The following is a 26,556-nucleotide window of genomic DNA, read 5'->3' as shown; positions in this document are numbered from 1 at the left end:
AGAAGTCTGCTACAGGGGTGAAGCCCTCATGGAGAACCTCCGCTAGGGCAGTGCAAAGGGAAAATGAAGGGTCAGAGCCCCCACACAGAGTCCCCACTGAGGCACTGCCTAGTGGAGCTGTAAGAAGAGGACCACTGTCAAGGCCGGGCATGATGGCTCATGCCCATAATCCCAGCACTTTGGGAGGCCAAGGCAGGTGGATCACGAGGTCAGGAGTTCAAGACCAGCTTGGGCAACATGGTGAAACCCCATCTCTACTAAAAATAGAAAAATTAGCCAGGCATGGTGGTGCATGCCTGTAATCCCAGCTACTCAGGAGGCTGAGGCAGGAGAATCACATGAACCTGGGAGGTGGAGGTTGCAGTGAGCCGAGACCATGCCATTGCACTCTAGCCTGGATGACAGAGCGAGACTCCATCTCAAAAAAATAAAAAAGAAGAGGGTCTCTAGACCCCAGAGTGGTAGATCCACTGACAGCTTACACTGTGCGCCTGAAAAAGCCACATACACTCAACGCCAGCTGTGAAAGTAGCTGGGGCAGGGGGCTATACCCTGCAAAGCCACAGGGGTGGAGCTGCCCAAGGCTGTAGGAGCCCACCTCTTGCATCAGTGTTCCCTGGATATGAGACATGGAATCAAAGGAGATCACTTCGGAGCTTTCAGATTTTATGACTGCCCCACTGGATTTTGGACTTGCATGGGGACTGCAGCCCAATTTCTCCCATTTGGGACAAGAGTATTTACCCAATGCCTGTACCCCCATTGTATCTAGGAAGTAACTAACTTGCTTTTGATTTTACAGGCTCATAGGCCAAAGTGACTTGCCTTGTCTCAGATGAGACTTTGGACTATGGACTTTTGAGTTAATGCTGAAATGAATTAAGACTTTGGGAGACTGTTGGGAAGGCATGATTGGTTTTGAAATGTGGACATAAGACTTGGGAGGGGCCAGGGGTGGAATGATATGGCTTGGCTTTGTGTCCCCACCCAAGTCTCATTTTCAATTATAATCCCCAGTTGTTGAAAGAGGTACCTGGTGGGAGGTAAATGGATCATGGGGACAGTTTCCCCCATGCTGTTCTTGTGATAGTGAGTTCTCACAAGATCTGATGGTTTTATAAGGGGCTCTTCCCCCTTTGCCTCCTTCACATGTTCTCTTTTGCTTGCTGCCATGTAAGACATGCGTCTTCCCCTTCCACCATGATTGTATGTTTCCTGAGGCCTCCCCAATCATGTGGAACTGTGAGTCAATGAAACCTCTTTTTTTTTTTTTTCCTTTTCTTTCAAGACAGAGTCTCACTCCATCTCCCAGGCTGGAGTGCAATGGTGCAACCTTGGCCTACTGCAAGCTCCGCCTCCTGGGTTCAAGCGATTCTCCTGCCTCAGCTGCCCAAGTAGCTAGGATTACAGGCACCTGCCACCACGCCTGGCTAATTTTTTGTATTTTTAGTGAGATGGGGTTTCACCATGTTGGCCAGGCTAGTCTCAAACTCCTGACCTCAGGTGATCCACCTGCCTCAGCCTCCCAAAGTGCTGGGATTATGGGCGTGAGCCACTGTGCCTGGACTGAAACCTCTTTTTTAAATAAATTACCCAGTCTTGGGTATGTCTTTATAGCAGTATGAAAATGGACTAATGCGAAGGACATACCCGTACATGATCACACACCTAAGAAAATCAATATTGATTTGCAGCCCTCACACACATTTCCCTAGTCATCCAAAAAATGTCCTTTATTATTCCTCTCCCCTCACTGCCACCTAAATCTAAGATCCAGTCATGACTCGCATTACCTTAGCTATTATATCTTGTTAGATCCCTAATCTGAAACATTTCTATCACCTCCTTCTAATATTTAAAAGATAATTTCTCTTTTAAAATAGTCTAGTACCAACAAAACAAAACACCCACAAAGGCCAGGCACAGTGGCTCACTCCTACAATCCCAACACTTTGGGAGGCTGAGGCGGGTGGATCTGAGGTCAGGAGTTCAAGACCAGCCTGGCCAACATGGTGAAACCTTGTCTCTACAAGGTAATAAAAAAAAATTAGCTGGGCATGGTAGCACATGCCTGTAATCCCAGCTACTGGAGAGGCTGAGACGGGAGAATCGCTTGAACTCAGGAGGCAGAGATTGCAGTGAGATTGTGCCACTGTACTCCAACCTGGGCGACAGAGCGAGACTCTGTCTCCAAAATAATAAATAAATAGAATAGTCTACTAATAATATAACCTTTCAAATCTACATGCTTTCATAAATGCTAGATGAGTTAACTCTTCAAGAGAAAATGTATTTGTCCTTTTGGCATTTTCAGAATTAAAGGTAATAGTAGATGCTAGATCAAGGCTAGTATTTCCCCTTTGAGGTATTACCTTGTAGTGAGAATATTATATCGTGATATATGTTTATTCAGTAGTCCACAATAGCTTAGTTGTAGTAATTAAACAGTGTTTTCCATATAGTGTTTGTTTTCTGTTTGAGCTTTACTCTCACGTTAATATATTTTAAAGCTTTATACCAGAATAAGGAAAACTTAATTATGTTTTTTTAAAACTAGAAAATAATTATACTGGGCCAGGCGTGGTGGCTCATGCCTATAATCCTAGCACTTTGGGAGGCCTAGGCATGTGGATCACCTAAGGTCAGGAGTTCGGGACCAGCCTGACCACTGGTGAAACCCGTCTCTACTGAAAATACAAAAATTAGCAGGGCATGGTGGTGGTCGCCTCTAGTCCCAGCTACTCAGGAGGCTGAGACAGGAGAATTGCTTGAACTCAGGAGGCGGAGGTTGCAGTGAGCCAAGATTATGCCACTGCACTCCAGCCTGGGTGACAGAGCAAGACTTGGTCTCAAAAAAAAAAAAAAAAGAAAAGAAAAGAATTATATTAAGAATCACTGGAGTCTGGGCACTGTGGCTCAACGCCTATAATCCCAGCACTTTGGGAGGTCAAGGTGGGTGGATCACTTGAGGTCAGGAGTTCAAGACCAGCCTGACCAACATGGTGAAACCCCGTTTCTACTAAAAATACAAAAATTAGCCAGACGTGGTGGCAGGCACCTGTAGTCCCAGCTACTTAGGAGACTGAGGCAGGAGAACCACTTCAACCCGGGAGGCAGAGGTTGCAGTGAGCCGAGATTGCACCACTTCACTCCATCTTGGGTGATAGAGTGAGACTCTGTCTCAAAAGGAAAAAAAAAAATTAAGCACTGAATAAAATTTGTAAGTATTGAGCTGGGTTCAGTGGCTCACACCTGTAATCTCAGCACTTTGGGAGGCTGAGATGGGTGGATCGCCTCAGGTCAGGAATTTGAGACCAGCCTGGGCAACGTAGTGAAACCCCATCTCTACTAAAAATATAAAAAATTAGCTGGGCGTGGTGGCGGGTGCCTGTAATTCTAGCTACTAGGGAGGCTGAGGCAGGAGAATTGCTTGAACCTGGGAGGCGGAGGTTGCAGTGAGCCGAGATCGTGCCATTGCACTCTAGCCTGGGCAACAAGAGCGAAATTCTGTCTCGAATAAAGAAAAAAAAATTTTATAAGTATTGGACACTAATTGGGTAAAAGTTTTTACCTGATTAAGAAAACATATTAATAATAACATATTAATACTTTTTTTCAGTGACATTACATAAAATACTGCTATATAGGATCATAAATCCCAAAATTCAAGTGTGAACTAAAATGGATCTCAGTAGATTAAAGCACAGTATTTGGGCTAGTTCTTTAAGATGTATTTTTATCTACTATTTGAATAACTACTGAATGTGTGCGCTTCTGATATGGTAGTTTTGTTTTCTGTATTACTTAGATAATTGATTTTCTTCTTGTCAGATGCTAACATCAGAGAAGTTGGCCTTGAGGGGGCATTATTGATCTTACTAGACAAAGAGACAGATGAGAGATTATGCCATGATATCAAAGAGACTTTAAATTATATGCTTACATCTATGGCAGTGGAAAAACTCTCCCTGTGGTTAAAGCTTTGTAAAGATGTACTTGCTGCATCAGCTGGTAAGTATTGGACATTATCAGTTAAAATAATAAAATTGAAATTTGAAACTTTACATAAAATTGTTTACCACTGAGAATTCATCAGTCTTGTCTAACTAGCTGGATTCTGACTGATTGTTGCTTTTCTTCAAATGAAGATTGTATTTCTAGTGTTTTAGAATTCTCTGTAATTTGAACAATATAAATCCAATACTTAAGCCTGCTCTTTTTCCCTTTGGCTGTCTTAGATGACTTTCCTATATAAAACAAATTAAAAAGTAGAGTTACTATTTATGCCCTAAAAGGTGTGACTTGATGTATATTGTTCCCATCATTTCTTTTCATACATACAACAAATATTTGAGACCAGGTGTGGTGGCTTACCCCTGTAATCACAACACTTTGGGAGGCTGAGGCAGGCAGATTGCTCAAGTCCAGGAGTTTGAGACCAGCCTGGGCAACGTGGCAAAACACCATCTCTACAAAAAAAAAAATTTTTTTTAATTAGCTGGGCCTGGTGGCTCACACCTGTAGTCCCAGCTGCTCAGGAAGCTAAGATGGGAGGATTGCTTGAGCCCAAGAGGCAGAGGTTGCAGTGAGCCAAGATCACACCACTGCACTCCAGCCTGGGCAACAGAGTGAAACCCTGTCTCTACATACATACATACATACATACATATGTTCATACATACCCACCCCACCCCTCGCACCATATGAAATTACTTAGTCACCATAAGAGAAAGTTATACAAAGTTATGACATTTTGAGCAAGCCAGTTTCACTACATACAATAATGTTAATTTCAAGTAGTATTAGAGAACCGTTATTACCCTAATGTCTTTAGTAATACAAGATAATTGTTCATGAGAAAGTATATTCAAATCTTTAAAATTTGTATCCTTGGAGTAAGAGAGAAAATAAATGAGAGGAAGAGAGAAGAGAAAAACCAGTTATTTTCCAAGAACTGTATATAATTTATCTGATTTAAGCCTTTAACCCATTCTATGCATAGGCAATTTTATTCTGTTTTATAGAAGAGAAAATAGGCTTGGAGAGGTAACCTGCCTGAAGACATAGACAGATTCAGTCCTACGCCTACATAACTTTTAAAATCCACAAGCCTTCCACTGTACTTCAGTGCTCCCAACTCAGTTGCCCAAGCCTTAGAATTTAATGTAGCTCTCATGTCTGAATTGTGTGATAGGAGAAAAGTTAACACCAAATTCCTGGAATGTTTTGTATTCTCAGCTCTGTCTATCTTGATTCTTATTGGTCCCTCTTCCAATGATTTACACTGGCTGTTTCAACTATTACGCTTTACATATTTTATTTTTCTAATTTTCTCTTCTGTTCCCCACTACTCAAGAAATTGCAAGGACTTCTTTAAAAGAAAATGTCACCTGAGCCCAGGTGTTTGAGGCTGCAGTGAGCCATGATTGTATAACAGAGCAAGATCTTGTCTCAAAAAAAAAATATATGTGTGCATAGATAGACTGATTACATTTTCCTGGTGTCTCAATTAACTTTTTTTAATTTTGCATTCATACTCCCTGAGCTTGCTCAATTTTATCTTGCCATTAATTCTTCATCTTCTGAGGTTTGGCTCCATACCTTCTCAGGAAAACACCTTCCAGGCTCTGTTAACTTGACCATAACTTTATTTGTGTCATGTTTGGTATTCTAACGTGCAAAAAAATATTGACATACGGGATAATATAAGAAAAGCAGTTTGGTTTGTTTCATAGCATTAGTTCCATTTTCAGTTGTTAAACAGTTTGTAAATGTAACAGTTAATAAGTAGAGGAGATAATTCACTACTCAGTGACCAGCTATCAGTACACCTTTGATACTGTAATGGTAGCAATAAGTCTATCCTAAGAAAAATATTTTCAGACAATTTCAGTAGATTCAGGAACCTCCTGAAATCCATGCAAGGCTCCAGTGTTAAAACAGCCTTCCCAATGTATCCCACCCACACTCCCTACTAGAGAATTTTGAGTCTCCTTAAGTACATCCATCTACTTGCAGGGGATTGATAATTATTTCAGTATCTACTATTGTGTTTGTTTGTTTTTTTAAATATTTTTTATTGTGTTTGTTTTTTACTTTGAGTATAATTTAACAGCTTGGTCATTTTGACCTGGAACAGTTCTTATAGCATCTCCTTTAGACAGCTGTTTAGTTGTCTGTAGTTATTAGACCTAATTATTTGATGTTATTAAAAAGATGATTGATCAGTAGCAATTGATAGTTGAGCAACTCTAGTCTGAATTTGAAGTCATTTTTTTGTTCCTTTTGATATATATATGTATCTTTCAGTTGATTATAATTACGTATGTTCTCCTTTAATAAAAGATTTTACAGCTGTAACTTGTGTGGATACAATGCAAGAAGAAGAAGGAGATAAAGGGGATGATGCCTCAGTCCTGACCACCAGACGTGATGAAAAATCCCATCCTTTTACCAATCCCCGATGGGCTACTAGAGTCTTTGCTGCTGAATGTGTCTGTAGGATAATTAACCAATGTGAGAATGCTAACAGTGCACATTTTGACATTGCTTTAGCACAAGAAATGAAAAAAAGAGATTCAAGAAGTAAGTGACGTAGTGATGAAAACACCAAATGATATGTGTAAAAATGCTGTCTGCTTATGGTTTTAATATTTAAAATATTAAAATATTTTTTAAAAGTGAAACTAGCCAGACACAGTGGCTCATACCTGTAATCCCAACACTTTGGGAGGCTGAGGCAGGAGGATCACTTGAGCCCAGGAGTTTGAAACCAGCCTGGGCAACAATGAAACGTTGTCTCTATTTTAAAAAAAATTTTAATTAGCAGGGCATGGTGGCATGCACCTATAGTTCCAGCTACTGGGGAGGCTGAGGCAGGAGTATCACTTGAGCCCAGGAGTTTGAGCTTGCAGTGAGCCGTGATCACATCACTTCATGTTTAAATACGTTTTTAATGGTTAAGCTGCTTATATTGGCATTCACTTTAATGAGCATGTGCAATGCATTAAGTTTATAGAAAATAATTGGTTCTTGGGAAATAGTATGAACATTTACTAGTTCTCAAAAATTATTTCCTGGTTTGTAACTTGGGCCAGTTTTTGCTTACAGATTATTTTAGTATCATAGATATTAACTAAAAAACATTTGAGCCTTTCTCAATGTTAAGTAAACCTGATTGTAAGACCATTTTGACCACCTCTTACTGTTTAACTGTATTATTTTTACCTATTTATGTTTGCCTTTATGGTTTGATGTCTGATTTTTTAAATTCACTGAAGCTCATATGTTCAAAGACACAATACATATTTGTCCTTTTTTTTTTTTTTTTTTTTTTTAGACAGCATTTCACTCTGTCACCCAGGCTGGAGTGCAGTGGCATGATCACAGCTCACTGTAACCTCAACCTTCCAGGCTCAAGCAATCCTCCCACCCCAGCCTCCCGAGTAGCTGGGACAACAGGCATATACCAACATCCCCATCTAATTTTTTAATTTTTCTGTAGAAGTGAGATCTTATTATGTTGCCCAGGCTGTCTCAAACTTTTGGGCTTAAGTGACTCTCCCACCTCAGCCTCCCAAAGTGCTGGGATTACAGGCATTAGCCACCACACCTGTCCACAGTGCATATTTCTAAATTCCTTAGAAGTATTCTTTACCAGACAAAAGAATTACAAAGCAAAATGTTGCTGTTGCCAGTCTGAGTATGAATTAGGTATCTCTGGTTTTATTATTTTTTAAGTATGCATTTATTGAGTCTCTTGTGATGAGCACTGTGCTAGATACTTTACAGTTACAAAATTTACATACTGTAGATACTTAACTGATTCCTGTGCTCTCAGTTAAAGTTGTAGTTGGCATTTACTAAGACGTGATTTCTTCTGTTAAATGATTTTCTTATATCTCTCCACAGGAGATATATTATACCAAACAATGTGTTGTAGGAATGAAAGGAATTACCATTTATCATTTCTACAACTAGAAATGTTTTTTATACTCCCATCATTTGTATGTTTGGCAGTATATGTAAAAATAAGATATTGTCATTCATAGAAAGAGCCGCATAAAACTTTTTTTTAAAGGAACATTATGTCTTAGCTTCAACCTGACATAAAGAAAATAAATTTCTGCTTAATTAGTCAAAGCCCAAAGTCTCCTCCATACCAACTAATGTACTTTTATCATAAAAGCTGAACAAAATTTTATTGAAGATACTATTAGGACCCTTAAAAAATGCTAATTCTGCCCTGAGTAGCTGGATATACTTACTAGCTTTGGGACAGTTTTCTTGTGTGTATTTGCAGTGTACATTAAATCCAGCTTTAAAGTCTCTATTTAACAAACAGCAAAAACAGTATATCAAGTCAGAGGTACTTAAAGGAGGAAAAATTATCACTTAATGTAAGTCTTAGTTCCAGCACATTTTTTTGATATTTTCTAATCTTTTTTTCTCTCAATATGTTTTTTAATCTTATAGATGACTTTTTGGTACTGCATCTTGCTGACTTAATTCGCATGGCTTTTATGGCTGCCACAGATCACAGTGACCAGCTCCGTCTTTCTGGCCTTGAAATGCTGTTAGTTGTTATTCGGCGATTTGCAACTGTTCCAGAACCAGAGTTTCCAGGTCATGTGATTCTGGAACAGTATCAAGCCAATGTAAGCACTTTCTTTTAGAGAATTTTATTATTAAACACACAGATAAAAAGTCTATGAGGCCCGGCATGGTGACTCACGCCTGTAATCCCAGCACTTCGGGAGGCCAAGGCGGGTAGGTAGCTTTGAGCCCAGGAGTTCAAGACCGGGCAGCATGACGAAACCCCATCTCTACCAAAAATACAAAACTAGCTGGCATGGTGGAGTGTACCGGTAGTCTCAGGCTGAGTTGGGAGAATCACTTGAGCCTGGGAGACGGAGGTTGCAGTGAGCCGAGATTGTGCCACTGCACTCCAGCCTAGGTGACAGATCCAGACCCTGTCTCAAAAAAAAAAGTCCGAAACTGTCTGAGGATGGGAAAGTTAAAAAAAAAAAAGAAGAAGAAAGGGGGAAAGAGAAAGGAAGAGAGGAAGGAAGGGAGCAAGGGAGGGAGGGAAGAAAGGGGGGAGGATCTGTCTATGAACTGAATTGGGATATCACCTCGTAAATGAGTAGGTATCTCTGCTAACGTATCACCAGTATATTCCATATATAGAAAGTACATGTGTTTGAAGAAGAAATCTTTCAGCTAATATTTTATAAAGCTTCAAGTAAAAGCAAAGTACATAAAACATGTCTTTTGGGCAGGGCAGTATGCCTGTAGTCCCAGCTCCTTAGAAGGCTGAGGCAGGAAGATCACTTGAGCCCAGAAGTTCAAGTCCAGTCTGGGCATCATAGGGAGACCTCCGTCTCCACAGAGGGGGAAAAAAAAGGCCCTGTTAAAGAAAACAAAAACAAAAAAACAAGTGTTTTGTAACTTTAAAGGTTAATTTTCCAGGTGGGGGAAGCTGAGTGCTGAGACCAAGGGCTAAAGCTGGGAGACTGAAAAAATGCAGACCACCGGGGTATTACTCATTTCTCCAGCTCTGATCTGCTGTTGTACCAGGGGTCTAATCAGGCCTGTGTCTGCCTTCTCCTTGAATAGCCCAGAGAATTCATCTAAACAGCCTTCCTACAGCAGCTCCCCACTCCAGGTGGCCAGACGGGAGTTCTAGACCAGTGTTGTCTCCCGGGACACTGACACAGCCGCCAAGTTTATTGGTGCTGGGTCAGCCACAGTTGGTGTGGCTGATTCAGGGGCTGGCATTGGAGCGGTGTTTGGCAGCTTGATTATTGTCTATGCCAGGAACCTGTCTCTCAAGCAGCAACTCCTCTTCTATGCCATTCTGGGCTTTGCCCTGTCTGAGGCCATGGGGCTCTTCTGTTTGATGATCTCCTTCTTCATCCTGTTCGCCATGTGAGGCTCCGTGGGGGTCACCTGCCTGTCCCTGCAGCTGCAACTCCACGCCATTCCTGGTGTGCTAAGCTTTACCATTAAACACAGCATTTCTCTAAATAAATAAATAAATAAAGGTTAATTTTCATAATATATATAACCTCTTTCATTTATTTTCTAGACTTAGGAAATGATTCAGATTTCTGTGGGGTTTGTGTTGTTGTTGTTTTTGAGACAAGGTCTTAACCTGTTGCCCAGGCTGGAGTGCAGTGGCATGATTTTGGCTCACTGCAACCTGAAGTGGCTGTAACTACAGCCACACGCCACCACGCTGGGCTAATTTTTGTGTTTTTTTGTAAAGACAGGGTTTTACCATGTTGCGCAGGCTGGTCTCAAACTCTTGGGCTCAAGTGATCTGTCTGCCTCCACCTCCAACGTGCTGGGACTACAGGCATGAGCCACCAGCCCCAGCCCAAGGATTCAGGTTTCTATTACTGGTTTTGTAATCTTTTTAACTGATTATTTGACTGGTCCACTGAACGATTTAAGAAGAACAAGGAAGATAACAAAATCATTAGCCGTCTTGTAATCCTCTAGCAGCATTCATCCAAGAAGATCTCTCATTATTGTTCAGAAGCAACTTCTGATGGCTAGCAGTTAGGCAGACCAGAGCAGTTCATCAGTTGATTAGCAGTCTTCATGACTTCGTTCAGCTAATACCAACATATGCTTAGGGACAAAGCAAAATGAAGGGATTAAAGTTACGTAGAACTATCATATTAGAGGCCGGGCGCAGTGGCTCATGCCTGTAATCCCAGCACTTTGGGAGGCCGAGGTGGGCGGATCACCTGAGGTCAGGAGTTCGAGACCAGCCTGGCCAACATGGTGAAACCCCATCTCTACTAAAAATACAAAAATTAGCCAGATGTGGTGACAGACGCCTGTAATCCCAGCTACTCCGGAGGCTGAGGCAGGAGAATCACTTGAACCCAGAAGGTGGAGGTTGCAGTGAGCCGAGATCATGCCATTGCACTCCAGCCTGGGGGACAAGAGTGAGACTTTGTCTCAAAAAAAGAAAAAAAAGAACTATTATATTAGAATGAAATATTATAATTCAACTTAATTAAGAGGAGTTCTATTTTTAGCCGTCTTACAATTGCAAGTGCTAGAAATACAATTAGAACTCAAGCAGTAAAGGAAAATTATTATTAGGAATCTCTTAATTGTCTCTGCTTTCTTCCACAGTGGACTTATTCTCAGGTTTATTCTCTCCAAGTGATATCAAGATGGCTCTCTTAGCACCCAGGGCCTCAGAAAGATACAGTGCTTCTTTCCCAGTACTCCCAGTGAAAGTCTTGAGAGCCTTCATTATCCCAGCATGAGTCCCTGGAGCCAGGCAATGCTGTCAGCTCCAAAACAACAATATGGATTAAGAGTTGGAGAGAGGCCGGGCACAGTGGCTCACACCTGTAATCCCAGCACTTTGGGAGGAGGCAGTTGGATCACTTGAGGTCAGGAGTTGGAGACCAGCCTGGCCAACATAGTGAAACCCTGTCTCTACTAAAAATACAAAATTAGCTGGTTGCGGTGGCAGGCACCTGTAATCCCAGCTACTTGGGAGGCTGAGGCAGGAGAATCACTTGAACCTGGGAGGCGGAGGTTGTAGTGAGCCGAGATTGCGCCACTGCACTCCAGCCTGCCTGGGCGACAGGGCGAGACTCCGTCTCAAAAAAAAAATAAAGGGGGAGAGAAGATCGTTCCCCGAAGGTAAAATTGGGATGTTGTTATCTAAAAACAGGGGAAGATACACTGGGTAGACAAAACAACAGCTGTCCATAATACCTGTTATAAATAAATAATTTTAAAATAACATTAAAAAGAGGGAGAACTTGTGCTGTCTTACTTCTTGATGTTTGATATGTCATGTAATTTCTTGCCAGGTAGGAGCAGCGCTTAGACCAGCCTTCACTTCAGAGACACCACCTGATGTCACTGCCAAAGCATGTCAGGTAAATGGTTAAAAGATGAAGCTTAAGAGATAATCTTGGGAAGCAGTCCTCCAGTTAGTATTTTTTTACCAATGTTTTTTCTTTATGGTTGTCTTACCGTCAATCATAGCTTACACTTTTCTTCTTAAACTTACTCTTCCTTTTTGATAACTGCATGATAATCCACTATATAGATATGTTATAATTTATTTAACCAGTTCCATATTGACGGACGTTGGGTTTTTTTCTTTTGCTATTAGAATAGTGCTGTATGAGTGACCTTGTGCATAGGTCATTTCACTGGGTGTAAGCATATCTGTGAGATAAATTCCCCAAAATTGAATTGATGGATTCCCCCAAAATTGAACTGATGGATAATTGATGGATATTAGAGGTGTTTACCATTTAAATTTCCACCAGCAATGTTATACAAGTACCTGTTTTGCCACAGTCCCAGCAACATTGTGAGTCATCAGACTTTTACATTTTTGTCTATACGATACAATAAAAAGTCTATCTCGGGATAGTTTAGATTTGTATTTCAAGTGAGATTGAGCACTTTTTCATATACTTAAGAGCCATACAATATACAATTTTAAACAGTTGCTTTTCTCAGACTGCGTTGTCAGACACTTAATATCCAGCCCTAGGCCAGGTACATTGGCTCACGCTTGTAATCCCAGCACTTTGGGAGGCCAAGGCAGGTGGATCACTTGAAGTCAGGAGTTAGAGACCAGCCTGGCCAACATGGTGAAACCCAGTCTACTAAAAATACAAAAAAATTAGCTAGGCGTGGTGGCAGGTGTCTGTTGTCCCAGCTGCTCAGGAGGCTGAGGTGGGAGGATCACTTGAACCTGGGGGAGGCAGAGGCTGCAGTGAGCTGAGATCATGCCACTGCACTCCAGCCTGGGCGATAGAGGGAGACTCCATCTCAAAAAAAAAAAAAAAAAAAAAAAAAATCTAGCCCGGGATGACCTGAACTAATTAAAAGCAGGACTGGCATAAATTAATTATAACCATAGTGGGAAAAACTAATTTTAGTCAGTTCTTTCAACTTTCTTTTATTTAATTGTACTTGGGAAATAGTTGAGTGCTTTTACTATTCAGAGAACTAAATGTATGAATCTCTAATTTATTATAACTTTACTATGTGTGTTCTTGCTGTAAGCCACTTGAAATATTTTGTGAAATGAGACAAGAACTAAACAAATACACAGAAGAGGAAAAATAAGTTTTCCTTAGAAAAAGAGAAATATCAGCTGGACACAGTGGCTCATTCCTATAATCCCAACACTTTGGGAGGCGCAGGCAAGTGGCTCACTTGAGTTCAGGAGTTTGAGACCAGCCTGGGCAACACGGGGAGATCCTTTCTCTATAAAAAAATAAAAAATTTGCCAGGCATGGTGGTATGTGCCTGTGGCCCTGGCTACTCAGGAGGCTGAGGTGGGAGGATCCCCCTGTGGAGGTCAAGGCTACAAGAGCTGTGATGGCACCACTGCATTCCAGCCTGGGCTACAGAGCAAGATCCTATCCCAAAGAACGAAAGAGAAATATCATGGCACCTGGAAAAACCATAGCTTGAGTAAATGTTTTGCATTGTAGAATTAATGATGTTTTGTTTTTAAGATTAAAATTACACTGTCTTCAAAACAATCAAAATTTTTGTTGGGGTTTTATTATTTCATAGCTTCATTTCTCCATATTAATACATCTAGAACTGTTCAATTTATATACTCATTAGCACTGATTTCCTTGCTTCAGCCTTAGACTTCGTTCCCTTTGGAAATGCTGACTTTTGACTATCATTATCAGTCTCCTTCCATAGGATTTCTCGAAAGCAATAGCAATATAGTCTCAGTGACTAGATTCTTGAAATGTGAGTGAGCTCTGCTGAACTCACAAGGGAGAGTTTTTTTTTTTAAGAGATGGGCTTTTTTTGTTTGTTTTTTGTTTTTTAAGAGATGGGGTCTCACTCTGCCACCCAATCTAGAGGTCTAGAGTGTAGTGGCTCAATCCTAGCTCACTGTGGCCTCACACTCATGGGCTCATGCAATCCTCCTGCCTTAGCCTTCTGAGAAACTAGTACTACAGGTGCACATTACCATGCCCAGCTAATTTTTGTATTTTCTTTTAGACAGAGTTTTGCCATGTTGCCCAGGCTTGTCTCAAACTCCTGGGCTCAAGCGATCTGCCTGCGTCACCTCCCAAAGTGCTGGGATTACAGGCATGAGCCACCACACCCAGCCAAGGGAGACACTTATAATTTTAAAATATAATTTTTAATTTCTTGAAAACTAGGTTTGCAGTGCCTGGATAGCAAGTGGAGTTGTAAGTGACCTTAATGATCTCCGAAGAGTTCATCAGTTGCTTGTTTCATCGTTAACTAAAATACAGGCTGGAAAAGAAGCTCTAAGTCACTTATATAATGAAAGTGCTTCTACCATGGAGATCTTAGCTGTGCTTAAAGCCTGGGCAGAGGTTGGTATTTCTTAATTTGTAACTGGAATTTTGGAAGTTGTTAATAAACACCTTAGGCCATAAACTGAAATTTACTGTTTAAAATGAACTACAAATAAGTTCATTTTTAAGGTTAAACAAAAAGAATTCCAACGTGTGATGTATTTATATGTTAATATGTTAGTCAAGCATTTTAAAGAGTCCTCCGTAGTCTATTATCTCCTACTTTAAGCATGCCACTTATGAGCCAGAGAGACTTACAGTAGCCAGTGGAAATCAACATTTATTGAATCCTGAATTACTGGAAATTTGGGTCTCCTTGTATCTTCTATCAACTCTGTAGCATGTAATGCTTTCTAATGCTCTTTCATAGAATGATTTTTGAATAGTAAGTATCGTTATTTTATTTTCCAAGGATAAAGAAATCTTACAGTAAAATGCTTATTTACTTTCCTAATAAAGGAGAAAGCTATATTATTTTTTAATTTACTATGCAATGTTTAAGCATTTGCAAAAGTAGACCTAATAGTATTTATAATGAATCTACATATACCCATCACCCAGCTTCAGCAGTTACCAAACATGACCAATCTTGGTTCACATATAATTTTTTTGTAGACAGAGTCTTGCTCTGTTGACGAGGCTGGGGCAATCTCAGCTCACTGCAGCCTCCACCTCCCAGGTTCAAGTGATTCTCGTGTCTCAACCTCCCAAGTAGCTGGGACTACAGGTATGCATCACCACGCCCAGCTAAGTTTTGTATTTTTAGTAGAGATGGGGTTTCATCGTGTTGGCCAGGTTGGTCCTGAACTCCTGACCTCAAGTGATCCACTCTCCTCTGCCTCTTAAAGTGCTGGGATCACAAGCATGAGCCACCACGCCTGGCCCAGTTCACATACCATTTTAATGAAGGTATGTAATCTCAGATTTCATCTAAGAGATTAACCAACATGTACAAAAGAGTTTCCTCCAGTAGAGATATTTTAAACCTGAAAGTTGTAGAATCTTTATTTTTGTCATTATTTAGCACAACCATCATTAGGAAGTAGTTGTGCCTAGATTCAATAAACTGGGTCTGCCCAGGTGCAGTGGCTCATGCTTGTAATCCCAACACTTTAGGAGCCCAAGGTAAGAGGATTACTTGAGGCCAGGAGTTCGAGATCAGCCTGGGCAACATACTGAGACCCCATCTCTATATAAAATTTTAAAAATAAATAAATTAGGCCAGCACGGTAGCTCACACCTGTAATCCCAGCACTTTGGGAGGCCAAGGTGGGCGGATCATCTGAGGTCAGGAGTTCGAGACCAGCCTGACCAACATGGAGAAACCCCGTCTCTACTAAAAATAGAAAAAAAATTAGCCAGGCGTGGTGGCATATGCCTGTAAATCCCAGCTACTTGGAAGGCTGAGGCAGGAGAATCGCTTGAACCCGGGAGGCGGAGGTTGCAGTGAGCCGAGATCGCATCATTGCACTCCAGCTTGGGGAACAAGAGCGAAACTCCATCTCAAAGAAAAGAAAATAAATAAATAAAATAACCTCAGCGCGGTGGCTCACGCCTATAATCCCAGCACTTTGGGAGGCTGAGGCGGGCAGATCACTTGAGGTCAGGAGTTCAAGACCAGCCTGGTCAACGTGGTGAAACCCCATCTCTACTAAAAATACAAAAACCAGCCAGGCATGGTGGTGCGCACCTGTAATCCCAGCTACTTGGGAAGCTGAGGCAGGAGAATTGCTCGAACCTGGGAGGCGGAGGTTGCAGTGAGCTGAGATGGCACCACTGCACTCCAGCCTGGGTGACAGGGTGAGACTTCTTCTCAAAAAAATAAAAATAAAATAAAATAGACTAAATCTACATCTCTGTGCTTTTGCTTAAGCCTGTTACCTCCTCATATTATTTCTTAAATAAAGATAAATAATGACTGACCAATATATATCTGGGAAGTCTGGGGCGATACCATAGAATCTATAATCAAACACATTAATGTTTGAATATTCATACTGTGTTGTGTATATAGATTTAAATGGCCTCACATAAGTTCATCAGTTTTCCACCAGATTAGTTTGCCAAAAACTTAGGTTTTGTCAGAGCTTTTTGGATTTTAGAGTTGTAGATTAAGGGATAGTGCATGTTATACACTGTGTTGCTTACTTTAACATTCTATAATCCATATTAAATCTATTTGTGTACACTTTTTATAGAGCTTTAGTGATACATTTGAATGAAAATATTTTCAGTATTTCAGTTAAGAGATGGCTACCTGTAGCCGTATGTTAAGATGGATCATTAGGCCATACCAGGCTTAGTGAGAAAGAGTGCCGTGATATAATATTATGATTGTAAATGTGAGAAGTGGCATCATATTTACCAGATATTTGTTATCCCTAATACATCTCATTGAAGATAGTATTTTTGACTCTTTCTACCCCAGTTTTCTGTGTGTAGTTACACAGACAGGCCTTCTTGATATCACAGTGCATTTCAAGTCCAGTATGCTCAAAGGTAAGTCTGCCTCTTCAGGAAGATATAAAAATTTTATAGCACCTTTTCAGCAGATAAAAGATTTTCCTGTTTTTAAATTAACCTTTAATAGGTCTACATAATTGCTGTGCAAAGACATAAAAACCACAGACAACCTTTGAAGACTACCACCTGTTTAGAAGACAGTATCAGAAATGGATCATGTTCATCAGATGGACTGCTTGACTTAGTCTATGCAGATCTTGGCACACTAAGCAGACTCTGGCTTGCTGCACTTCAGGATTTTGCTCTTTTAACTTTGCCTTCAGAATTTGCCTCCCAACTTCCTGCTGAAGGTAAGGAGATAAAATACTTAGATAATTCCTAGAGTGACAGTAACACATTTTCTTTTCTTTTCTTTTTTTTTTTGACAGGGTCTTACTTTGTTTCCCAGGCTGGAGTGCCATGGTGCAATTTTGGCTCACTGCAACCTCTGCCTCCTGGGCTCAGGCGATCCTCCCACCTCAGCCTCCCAAGTAGCAAGGACTATAGGCACACACCACCACGCCCAGCTAATTTTTGTATCTTTTGTAGAGATGGGGTTTTGCCTTGTTGCCAGGCTGTTCTCAAACTTCTGTAATCCCAGCAGTTCGGGAAGCTGAGGCAGGCAGATCACTTGAGGTCCTGAGTTCAAGACCAGCATGGCCAACATGGTGAAACCCCATCTCTACTAAAAACACAAAAGTTAGCCAAGTGTTGTGGTGAGTGCCTGTAATCCCTGCAACTCGGGAGGCTGAGGCAGGAGGATTGCTTGAACCCGGGAGGCTGAAGTTGCAGTGAGCTGAGATCGTGCCACTGCACTCCAGCCTAGGTGACAAGAGTGAGACTCTGTCTCAAAAAAAAAAAAAAAAGGATACACCCACCAGCAACTTGTTTTCATTTCTCCACACTGTATTATCATACGTAATAATTTTTGCCAATCTGATGGCTATGAAATATTTCATTGTTTTATTTTCTTATTTCCTTGATTAAGAATCTTTAAGTTGTTTCTTCCATAAATAATGTAGTCATAATCTTTGCCCATCTGCTATTTGGTATTTATTTTGTTGTAAGATACAATGAATCTTTCTGAGTTTCTCTTCAAAAGATTTAGCCTTTAACTTCCTTACCCTTTGTTCTCAAACTCAACTTTCTTGTTTCTCCTTGCCTCTACTTACTGTAAACAGCCTACCCTCTCCCTGTCAGTTTTAATTGATAACTCACATCTGTTCCTTTGGTTACCTGTACCCATTGTCCTCCCGAAACTGCACGTCCCACATGCTCCACCACTGGACCTCATGTCCCCCTCCCTTCCATATCTAGAAAAATATATACAAGTAGCCATTCGGGTCAGCTCAGATTGTGCAGTCCACAGCCCATGGGGGAAGAACACAGAGATACAGATCACATTAGGATATAAAAACCCCCTTGTCTCCTTTGTTCGGTGTGCACTTGCGATCTTGATTGATGCGAGTGACACCCTTTTGCAAAAGTAAATTGCCTTGCTGAGGAAATTAAAATTATATCCGAGTGCTGTTTCTTTTGCAGCATCAGAAATTCATTTATAACAATTGTTTTCTTCCTGATTGTTTAATCTTATATATATATATATATATATATATATATATACACACACACACACACACACACACACACACACACACAACACTATTCCTTTGTGGTTGCATGTCTTGTAAGTATTTTCTCTCAGTCTGTAACTTGTCCTTTTCTTTTACCTTTTTTAAACTAATATAAGCTGGGTGTGATGTAGTACACCTATAGTCCCAGCTACTCAGAAGGCTGATGTGGGAAGAACTCATGAGCCCAGGAGTTGGAGGCTGCAGGCAGCTATGATCGTGCCACTGTACTCCAGCCTAGGTGACAGAGCAAGTCCCTCTCTAAAAAAAAAAAAAATTAAAAGAATGTAATCAGTCAGTCATTTATGGTTTGTTTTTGTATGTTACCGCATACATTTTTAAACTTAAGATCATAAAGACATACAAGCTTTACAGTTTTGCCTTTTACATTTTGAACTTTGGTAAAACTGGAATTTATTTTGTGTGTGTGGAATAGGGATAGGGTTCTTATTTTTAGTCAGTTACTAGTACTGCATTTTATGGGTTGGTTACTTTGTAGCCACTCTTAATCTTCTTCATGTTATTCCAAAATGTCTTAGCTATCATTGTATTTTTACTTTTTGATATGAATTTTAGGATGAGCCTGTAAAGTTCTACTAGTTTTGTGTGTGTGTATTTGGTTGTTTGGTTGGTTGGTTGGTTTTTAGAGACAGGGTGTTGCTGGGTTGCCCAGGCTGGAGTACAATGACTGTTCACAGGAGCAATCATAGTGCACTACAGCTGGGCTCAAGTGATCCTGCCACCTCACCCTCCTAAGCATCTGGGACTATGGTGTACACTATGGTGGCCAGCCTAGTTCTATTAGAATTTTCATTGGAATTATACACAAAAAGATATATGGAATGTTTGTTATACTTTTCAGTAGCATAAAAATGGAAACAAAATGAAAATAAACTGATTTATTTACACAACAGAAAAATGAATGACAGACATATAGCAACTGTAAGTAAATCTTAAAAACATAATGTTAAGTGGAAAAAAATTTATTTATTTATTTATTTATTTATTTGAGGTGGAGTCTTGCTCTGTGGCCCAGTCTGGAGGGCAGTGGCTTGATCTCGGCTCACTGCAACCTCCACCTCCTGGGTTCAAGCAATTCTCCTGCCTCAGCCTCCCAAGTAGCTAGGACTACAGGCGTGCACTACCACGCCCAGCTAATTTTTGTATTTTTAGTAGAGACAGGGTTTCTCCATGTTAGCCAGGCTGGTCTCCAGTTCCTGACCTCAGGTGATCTGCCTGCCTCAGCCTCCCACAGTGCTGGGATTACAGGCATGAGCTACTGTGCCTGGCCAAAAAAAATAAAGGATGCATGTAAGCCAGGCACAGTGGTGCATGCTGGTAGTCTCAGCTACTCAGGAGGCTGAGGTGGGAGGGTCACTTGAGCTCAGGAGTTCAGGGCCAACCTGGACAACATAGTGAAACCCCATCTACACAAAGAAAAAAAAAGGATACATACAGTATGATGCCTTTTAAGTAAACGTTTAAACACAAAAAAAAAATAGCGTATGTTATTAATGAATACATACATTATTGTGAAAGTATAAGACCATATCTAGGAGTCATTCTTACTGGCTTTAGGAAAGTAGTCATGGAAGGAGGGGCAAGAATTAGTGGTATTAACAGTTTTAGGTTTTTTAAGCAAAAAAATGGCCAGGCACGGTGGCTCACACCTGTAATCCCAGCACTTTGGGAGGCTGAAGTGGGCAGATTGCCTGAGCCCAGGAGTTCAAGACCAACCTGGGCAACATGGTGAAACCCCATCTCTACTAAAATACAAAAAATTAGCTGGGCGTGGTGGTGCACACCTGTGGTCCCAGCTACTCAGGAGGCTGAGGCGGGAGAATCGCTTGAACCCAGAAGTCAGAGGTTGGCAGTGAGCCGACATCACACCACTGCAGTGAGACTGTCTGAAAAAAAAAAGAAAAAAATTAAGAGAGATTTAAGAAAATCAGGGAATATGTTAATGTTCATCTTGGAAGTCGGTAAATGGGTATTGGTATTTATTTTAATCACACATATACACATATTTTGTTTTAAAATGTTTACGATTAAATTATAAAAAGTTACTAATTAGGCTGAAAACTTTTTATGAAGTTAAAAGTAGATCAGCCCTATGACCTATCAGTTGTACTCCCAGTAAAAATAAGAACATTGATAACAAAATACTGATAACACAGCAGCATGAATGAATCTCTAAAAATGTTGTTAGGTTATTTTGTTAACAAAATATTAGTCACAAATAAGTACATATGTATATGTGATTCTATTTATATGAAGTTCAAGAATAGGCAGAACTAATCTGCTGATAAAAACTAGAAAGTAGTTGCCTTAGGGTATAGGGAACTGACTGAAAAAGGGTACAAGGGAACTTTCGGAGTGATGGAAATGGTCTATATCTTGTAACAGAAAAAAGAGAAAATATATTGGAAGTTAATCTCTTCTTTTATTTTTCCTGAAACTGTTTGCTTTAGGTGGTGCTTTCTACACAGCAGAGACTAGTGAAAATGCAAAATTGCATTATTACAACTCCTGGGCACTTATCCTCCATGCTACAGCATTGTGGCTTACAAGCACGGGTTTTGTTGTTGCTGACCCAGATGAAGGAGCATCTAATCTCTCCAGGCCTGTAACACCAACTTCCATGTGTCAGGGTTCATCATCTGGGGCTACCATAAAGTCCCCTGAGGATGTCTACACTGATAGATTCCATCTTATTTTAGGTCAGTTAAACCACTTTTATAAGTTTACAACCCTAGGGGGTTTTTTTTTGTTTTTTTTTTTTTGAGATGGAGTTTCGCTCTTTCGCCCAGGCTGGAGTACAGTGGTACGATTTCAACTCAAGCTCACAATTATTGTCAATTGAAAATAAAAATATAAATAAATTACTTAAACTCTCTGCTCATTTATGTCAGAATTAGTGTCAATAATAGTGCCTACTTTGTCAACTATTACGAGAATTTAATAAAAAGATGTGTGTCAAAGCACAGTGATACTTGGTAATCACCCAGTAAATTTTAGCCAAAGTTAAGTTATGAAACTCCATATGTTTTCTGGTGCAATTTTATTGTAATTTTTGCAGCTTTGAACTGTTTCATAGCAACTGAGCAACTAGAGCACAAGCCTAGTTTAGATTTTTTTTTTTTTTTTTTTTTTTTTGAGACAGAGTTTTGCTCTTGTTGCCCAGGCTGGAGTGCAATGGAGCGATCTCGGCTCACCGCAACCTCTGCCTCCTGGGTTCAAACGATTCACTGCCTCAGCCTCCTGAGTAGCCAGGATTACAGGCATGCGCCACCATGCCCAGCTAATTTTGTATTTTTAGTCGAGACGGGGTTTCTCCATGTTGGTCAGGCTGGTCTCAAACTCCCGACCTCAGATGATCCGCCCACCTTGGCCTCCCAAAGTGCTGGGATTACAGGCGTGAGCCACCATGCCCGGCACAGATTATTTTTTTTGTACATGTAGATAGAAACAGACTATTAAGTGACTTGTCTTGTCATTTAATTGTTTAGTCTTAAATTCATTGTGATTTATTTGTATTACCTTTTTACTGTTTGTTTATATATCTTACCAAAATATAAGATTAATTACTTAATTTCATAAACTAATAATTTGAAAGAAGCCTCCTCCTTTTTTGCTTTCCACAGGAATCAGCGTGGAATTTCTATGTTCCTTACGTTCAGATGCAACCATGGAAAGCATAACTGCTTGTTTACATGCATTGCAAGCACTTCTAGATGTACCTTGGCCCAGATCAAAAATTGGCAGTGATCAGGTGATTTATCTGGGGTTTTTTTTGTAAGGCTTCTGTAGTCTTTAAGGAAGAGAAACATGTTCAGGTTTCTATAGTTAACAGAAAGTAAACACACAGAAATTTTTTTTCTAAACCATACAGCCTCACAGCTAGGCCTTGGAACCAGAATGCCATAAGCATATGTGTTGACCCAAAAACAATCATGCCTCTTACTCTGCCACTTTTCTGTCTCTGCTTCTTTCTGCAATGAAGGGAGGGTTCTATATTGCATTGTCCAGGACAGTAGCCACTAATTACATGTGGCATTTATTCTTTGTCTCTTTTTGCTTCTACATACCCTGCTTTTTGTGTATATACCTGTATCTTATATTCCATTCCCCAAGAGAGAATCTAATGGGTTCATGTAGTTACAGTCCATTACAAAGTATTCCTGTTGGCTAAGTTCTCCCCCCAGGTCTTTTTAAGAGATTGCTGGCTAGCCTACAGGTGGAGTCAGGTACTAATATCTGACTTGGGTGTGGCCATGGGAAAAGGGTTCCTGTACAAAGTATGGTACTTCCCTTTGAGTGCTTTTCTCAAGGGCAAGTATGCATTGGGCAGATACTTTTGATATCAAGTTTTATCAAGTATATTACTTTTGTTATTGACTCTTGGATGTTAAGTGAGTAGTATAATTTCCTCTGCATAGACTATCTATTATTTAAGTGTTTAATACTAACTTCTATTAGGTTTAAAGCATTAATCAGATTGAGACAGGGTTTCACCATGTTGGCCAGGCTTGATCTCGAACTCCTGGCCTCAAGTAATCCACTCACCTCAGCCTCCCAAAGTGCTGGGATTGCAGGCATGAGCCACTGTGCCCGGCCTCTGGAGTTGATTTAAAATGGAGCGTTACTTAACTTTATTGCACTAAAGCAATTTGTTACATTCTGTTTTTCTGAATTTTGTCATGGCATTTAGCATTGGTATTTTTTACAAAAGAAATGTATAATTTCTAATACAGTGTCCTGTACATGATTTCCATATAGGACTTGGGTATAGAATTGCTGAATGTTCTACATCGAGTAATTTTAACCAGAGAATCACCTTCCATTCAGTTGGCTTCACTTGAAGTGGTAAGGCAGATTATCTGTGCTGCTCAAGAACATGTGAAGGAAAAAAGACGAAGTGCAGAAGGTAAATGTTAACCTTTAATGCCGAGTTGATCAAATAGCATCATTCTTTTGTAAAGTATTATTTAATGTATCTATATAGTTTTGATAATCTTCTGTGTGTGGTACAAATAAAACATGTCTAGGCATGGCCTTATTTTACTTTTTGTGCTCTACACATTGAGAGAAACTTCCCTAGTAATAAACTATAGAAATGATCCCTGAAAGTAGAGTCTTTAGGCATGGCTTTATTTATTTATTTATTTAGTGAGACAAGTTCTCACTCCAGTTGCCCAAGCTGGAGTGCATTGGCACGATCTCGCCTCACTGCAGCCTCAACCTCCCAGGCTCAGGTGATTCTCCCACCTTAGCCTCCTGAGTAGCTAGGGCTACAGGCACATGCCACCATGCCTGGCTAATTTTTTCGTATTTTTTATTAGAGACGGGATATGGCCATGTTGCCCAGCCTGGTCTCTCGAACTCCTAGACTCAGGCAATCCACCCACCTCAGCCTCCCAGAGTGCTGGGATTACAGGCATGAGCCATCATGCCTAGCCTGGCATGGTTTTAAATCTTCTCATTCACCTCTACATGTTAGTTTAGATATTGTCAGTAAATTACTATTCTCTGGGTGAAATGAGAATTTTAACAAAACCTGGAAGAAATAAATCCCTTACGCTACTAGAATACTTGCTTTAGCTGTGTTTACCAGCGTGCGTGGAAAGAACTTATGTTTGCAGATTGCTCATTTACAAGTCTAATATGGTATTGGAGAGTTTACCACTTAAGATTATAGTTGGCTACATATTATAGAAAACCCAATATAACAGTGGATTCAAACCCCAAAGATTTATTTGCTCATCTAAATAGGTGGCCAGAGATAGGCAGTCTAGGGCTGACATGGCACCTTCTTAAAGACATTAAGGATGTGACTTTCTGTCTTTCTGTCCAGCCACCATCGATACGTAAGGTCACATGGTAATTTCTGGAGCTCTAGCTATCAGGTTTACAGTCTTAACAGCAAGAAGGAGTTAACCAGGCAATATTGTAAGGCTGACAGGATTAAAAAGACTTGAGCAATTGCAATAGGAAGTCATAATAAAGATGATTACTTTTACCTTCATAACTTCTTTCTCCCCTCAGTCTTTAACACCCAAAATTTAGTCATTAAATGTATTTCCTGGCCGGGCGCAGTGGCTCATACCTGTAATCCTGGCACTTTGGGAGGCCAGGGCGGGTGGATAGCTTGAGGTCAGGAGTTCGAGACCAGCCTGACCAACGTGGTGAAACCTCATCTCTACTAAAAATACAAAAATTAGCTGGGCATGGTGGTGCATGCCTATAATCCCAGCTACTTGGGAGGCTGAGGCAGAAGAATCGCTTGAAACTGGAAGGCAGAGGTTGCAGTGAGCCGAGATCATGCCATTGCACTCCAGCCTGTGTGACAGAGCGAGACTCTGTCTCAAAAAAATAAATTACATGTATTTCCTGTAACTGGATTTAACTAAATTGCCATCTACCAGAAGCAGAGCAAGCACAAAGTATTAAACACTATTCTTTCTTTTAGTTGATGATGGGGCTGCTGAAAAGGAAACTCTGCCAGAGTTTGGAGAGGGAAAGGACACCGGAGGACTTGTGCCTGGAAAGTCTTTGGTCTTTGCAACACTGGAATTGTGTGTATGCATTCTAGTTAGACAGCTCCCAGAATTAAACCCTAAATTGACAGGTAGCCCAGGAGTAAAAGCTACGAAGCCACAGATACTATTAGAAGATGGAAGTAGATTGGTTTCAGCTGCATTGGTTATCCTTTCCGAACTTCCTGCAGTGTGCTCTCCTGAAGGTATGCTGTGGTATGTGATTGCTTGACTTGACCTAGAAGAGAAATGGTTTTAATAGATAATGGAGTCTAGTTGCTAATCTTTTTCTTTTTAAATGAATGCTGACCCAAACATTTGGGTATTGTCTTTAATCCTCTAAGATTAGGATTACATTTTAATAAATTGTTTTACTAAAAGTAAAAATATAGAGGGCCAGGCGCAATGGCTCATGCCTGTAATCCCAGCACTTTGGAAGGCGAAGGTGGGTGGATCACCTGAGGTCAGGAGTTCGAGACCAGCCTGACCAACATGGTGAAACCCCATCTCTACTAAAAATACAAAATTAGCCAGGCGTGGTGGCACATGCCTGTAATCCCAGCTACTCAAGAGGCTAAGGCAGGAGAATCGCTTGAACCCGGGAGGCGGAGGTTGCAATGAGCCAGGATCACGCCATTGCACTCCAGCGTGGGCAAAAAGAGTGAAATTATGTCTAAAAAAAAAAGAGAGAGTGAAAATATAGAGATAGCAAGTATTATAGATATGCTCTTCTATGATTGACAGTACTTCCGACCAGTCAGTGGCAATTATTAGTGCTTGGGCATGTTTTGGTATACAATTTCTAACAGACTTTTCCTGCCTCAGTGATGGCACAAGTTTGTCATTGTATCTGGTTCTGTTTGGAATTGACTCCATACTCTTTTTTGTTGTTGTTTTTGTTTGACACAGGTACTTTCTCTGTCACCTAGGCCGGAGTGCAGTGGAACAGTCATAGTTCACTATAACCTCAAACTCCTGGGCTTAAGCAATCCTCCTGTCTTAGCCTCCTGAGTAGTTAGGACTCAGGCCTGTGCCACCATACCTGGCTAATTTTTTTTTTAATTTTTTGTAGAGATGGGGTCTTGCTGTGTTGCCAGGCTGGTCTTGAACTCCTGGCCTCAAGTGATCCTCCTTCCTTGACATCCCGAAGTGCTGGGACTACAGGTGTGAGCCACCATGCCCAGCAAGTCCATACTCTTTAACATAGCATTTAAGGTTCTCTGTATAGCTCTGCTAAGTCGTTACCTTTTTTCAGTTCCTTCTTTGCAAATCCTAAACCCAAGAGGCTTCATGTTCATCCTCGTTCTGTGCTATCGTGTCGTTACTTGATCTGAAATGACCCTTATCTGCTTTTTAAAATTTTTCTTCATGGTTCCACTGCAGGCCTACCTCATGTATAAAGGCTTCCCTAAAAACTCTAGCTCATCTGAGTTTTGTTTTTTCATGTATATGCATGTGTTATTTCCATATGTAGGTCTGTAGCTTGTATCTGTCCTACAGAGGCATTATATGTAATTGATTATTACATAT

General features: G+C 40.6%; 1 protein-coding gene and 2 pseudogenes across 14 annotated transcripts in view; 2 read left to right on the top strand and 1 right to left on the bottom strand.

Annotated features, from left to right (window-relative positions):
* HEATR5A (HEAT repeat containing 5A) overlaps positions 1-26,556 on the top strand; it is a 133,487-nt gene that overhangs the window by 90,197 nt on the left and 16,734 nt on the right. For 13 of the 14 annotated variants that reach the window (XR_010151081.1, XM_063793293.1, XM_024348691.3 and 10 more), the window contains 10 exons: positions 3,832-4,011; positions 6,346-6,585; positions 8,476-8,657; positions 11,850-11,918; positions 14,196-14,375; positions 16,948-17,170; positions 20,962-21,210; positions 22,135-22,262; positions 23,270-23,417; positions 24,960-25,232. Coding sequence is in view for 13 of the 14 variants with exons in the window: in XM_063793293.1 (XP_063649363.1) it covers positions 3,832-4,011; positions 6,346-6,585; positions 8,476-8,657; positions 11,850-11,918; positions 14,196-14,375; positions 16,948-17,170; positions 20,962-21,210; positions 22,135-22,262; positions 23,270-23,417; positions 24,960-25,232 (1,872 nt within the window). In the remaining variant the exon portion in view is untranslated. The remainder of the gene's footprint in view (positions 1-3,831; positions 4,012-6,345; positions 6,586-8,475; positions 8,658-11,849; positions 11,919-14,195; positions 14,376-16,947; positions 17,171-20,961; positions 21,211-22,134; positions 22,263-23,269; positions 23,418-24,959; positions 25,233-26,556) is intronic. The other variant, XM_054665946.2, reaches the window with a different exon arrangement.
* LOC134808346 (ATP synthase F(0) complex subunit C1, mitochondrial-like) lies at positions 9,423-10,028 on the top strand (annotated as a pseudogene).
* Positions 23,549-23,629, bottom strand: LOC112205521 (small nucleolar RNA U3; annotated as a pseudogene).

This window comes from Pan troglodytes, chromosome 15, assembly GCF_028858775.2.
Source record: "Pan troglodytes isolate AG18354 chromosome 15, NHGRI_mPanTro3-v2.0_pri, whole genome shotgun sequence".
NCBI classification, from domain to species: domain Eukaryota; kingdom Metazoa; phylum Chordata; class Mammalia; order Primates; family Hominidae; genus Pan; species Pan troglodytes.
The sequence above is the reverse complement of the archived record's forward strand: the minus strand, read 5'-3'. Positions and strand labels throughout refer to the sequence as shown.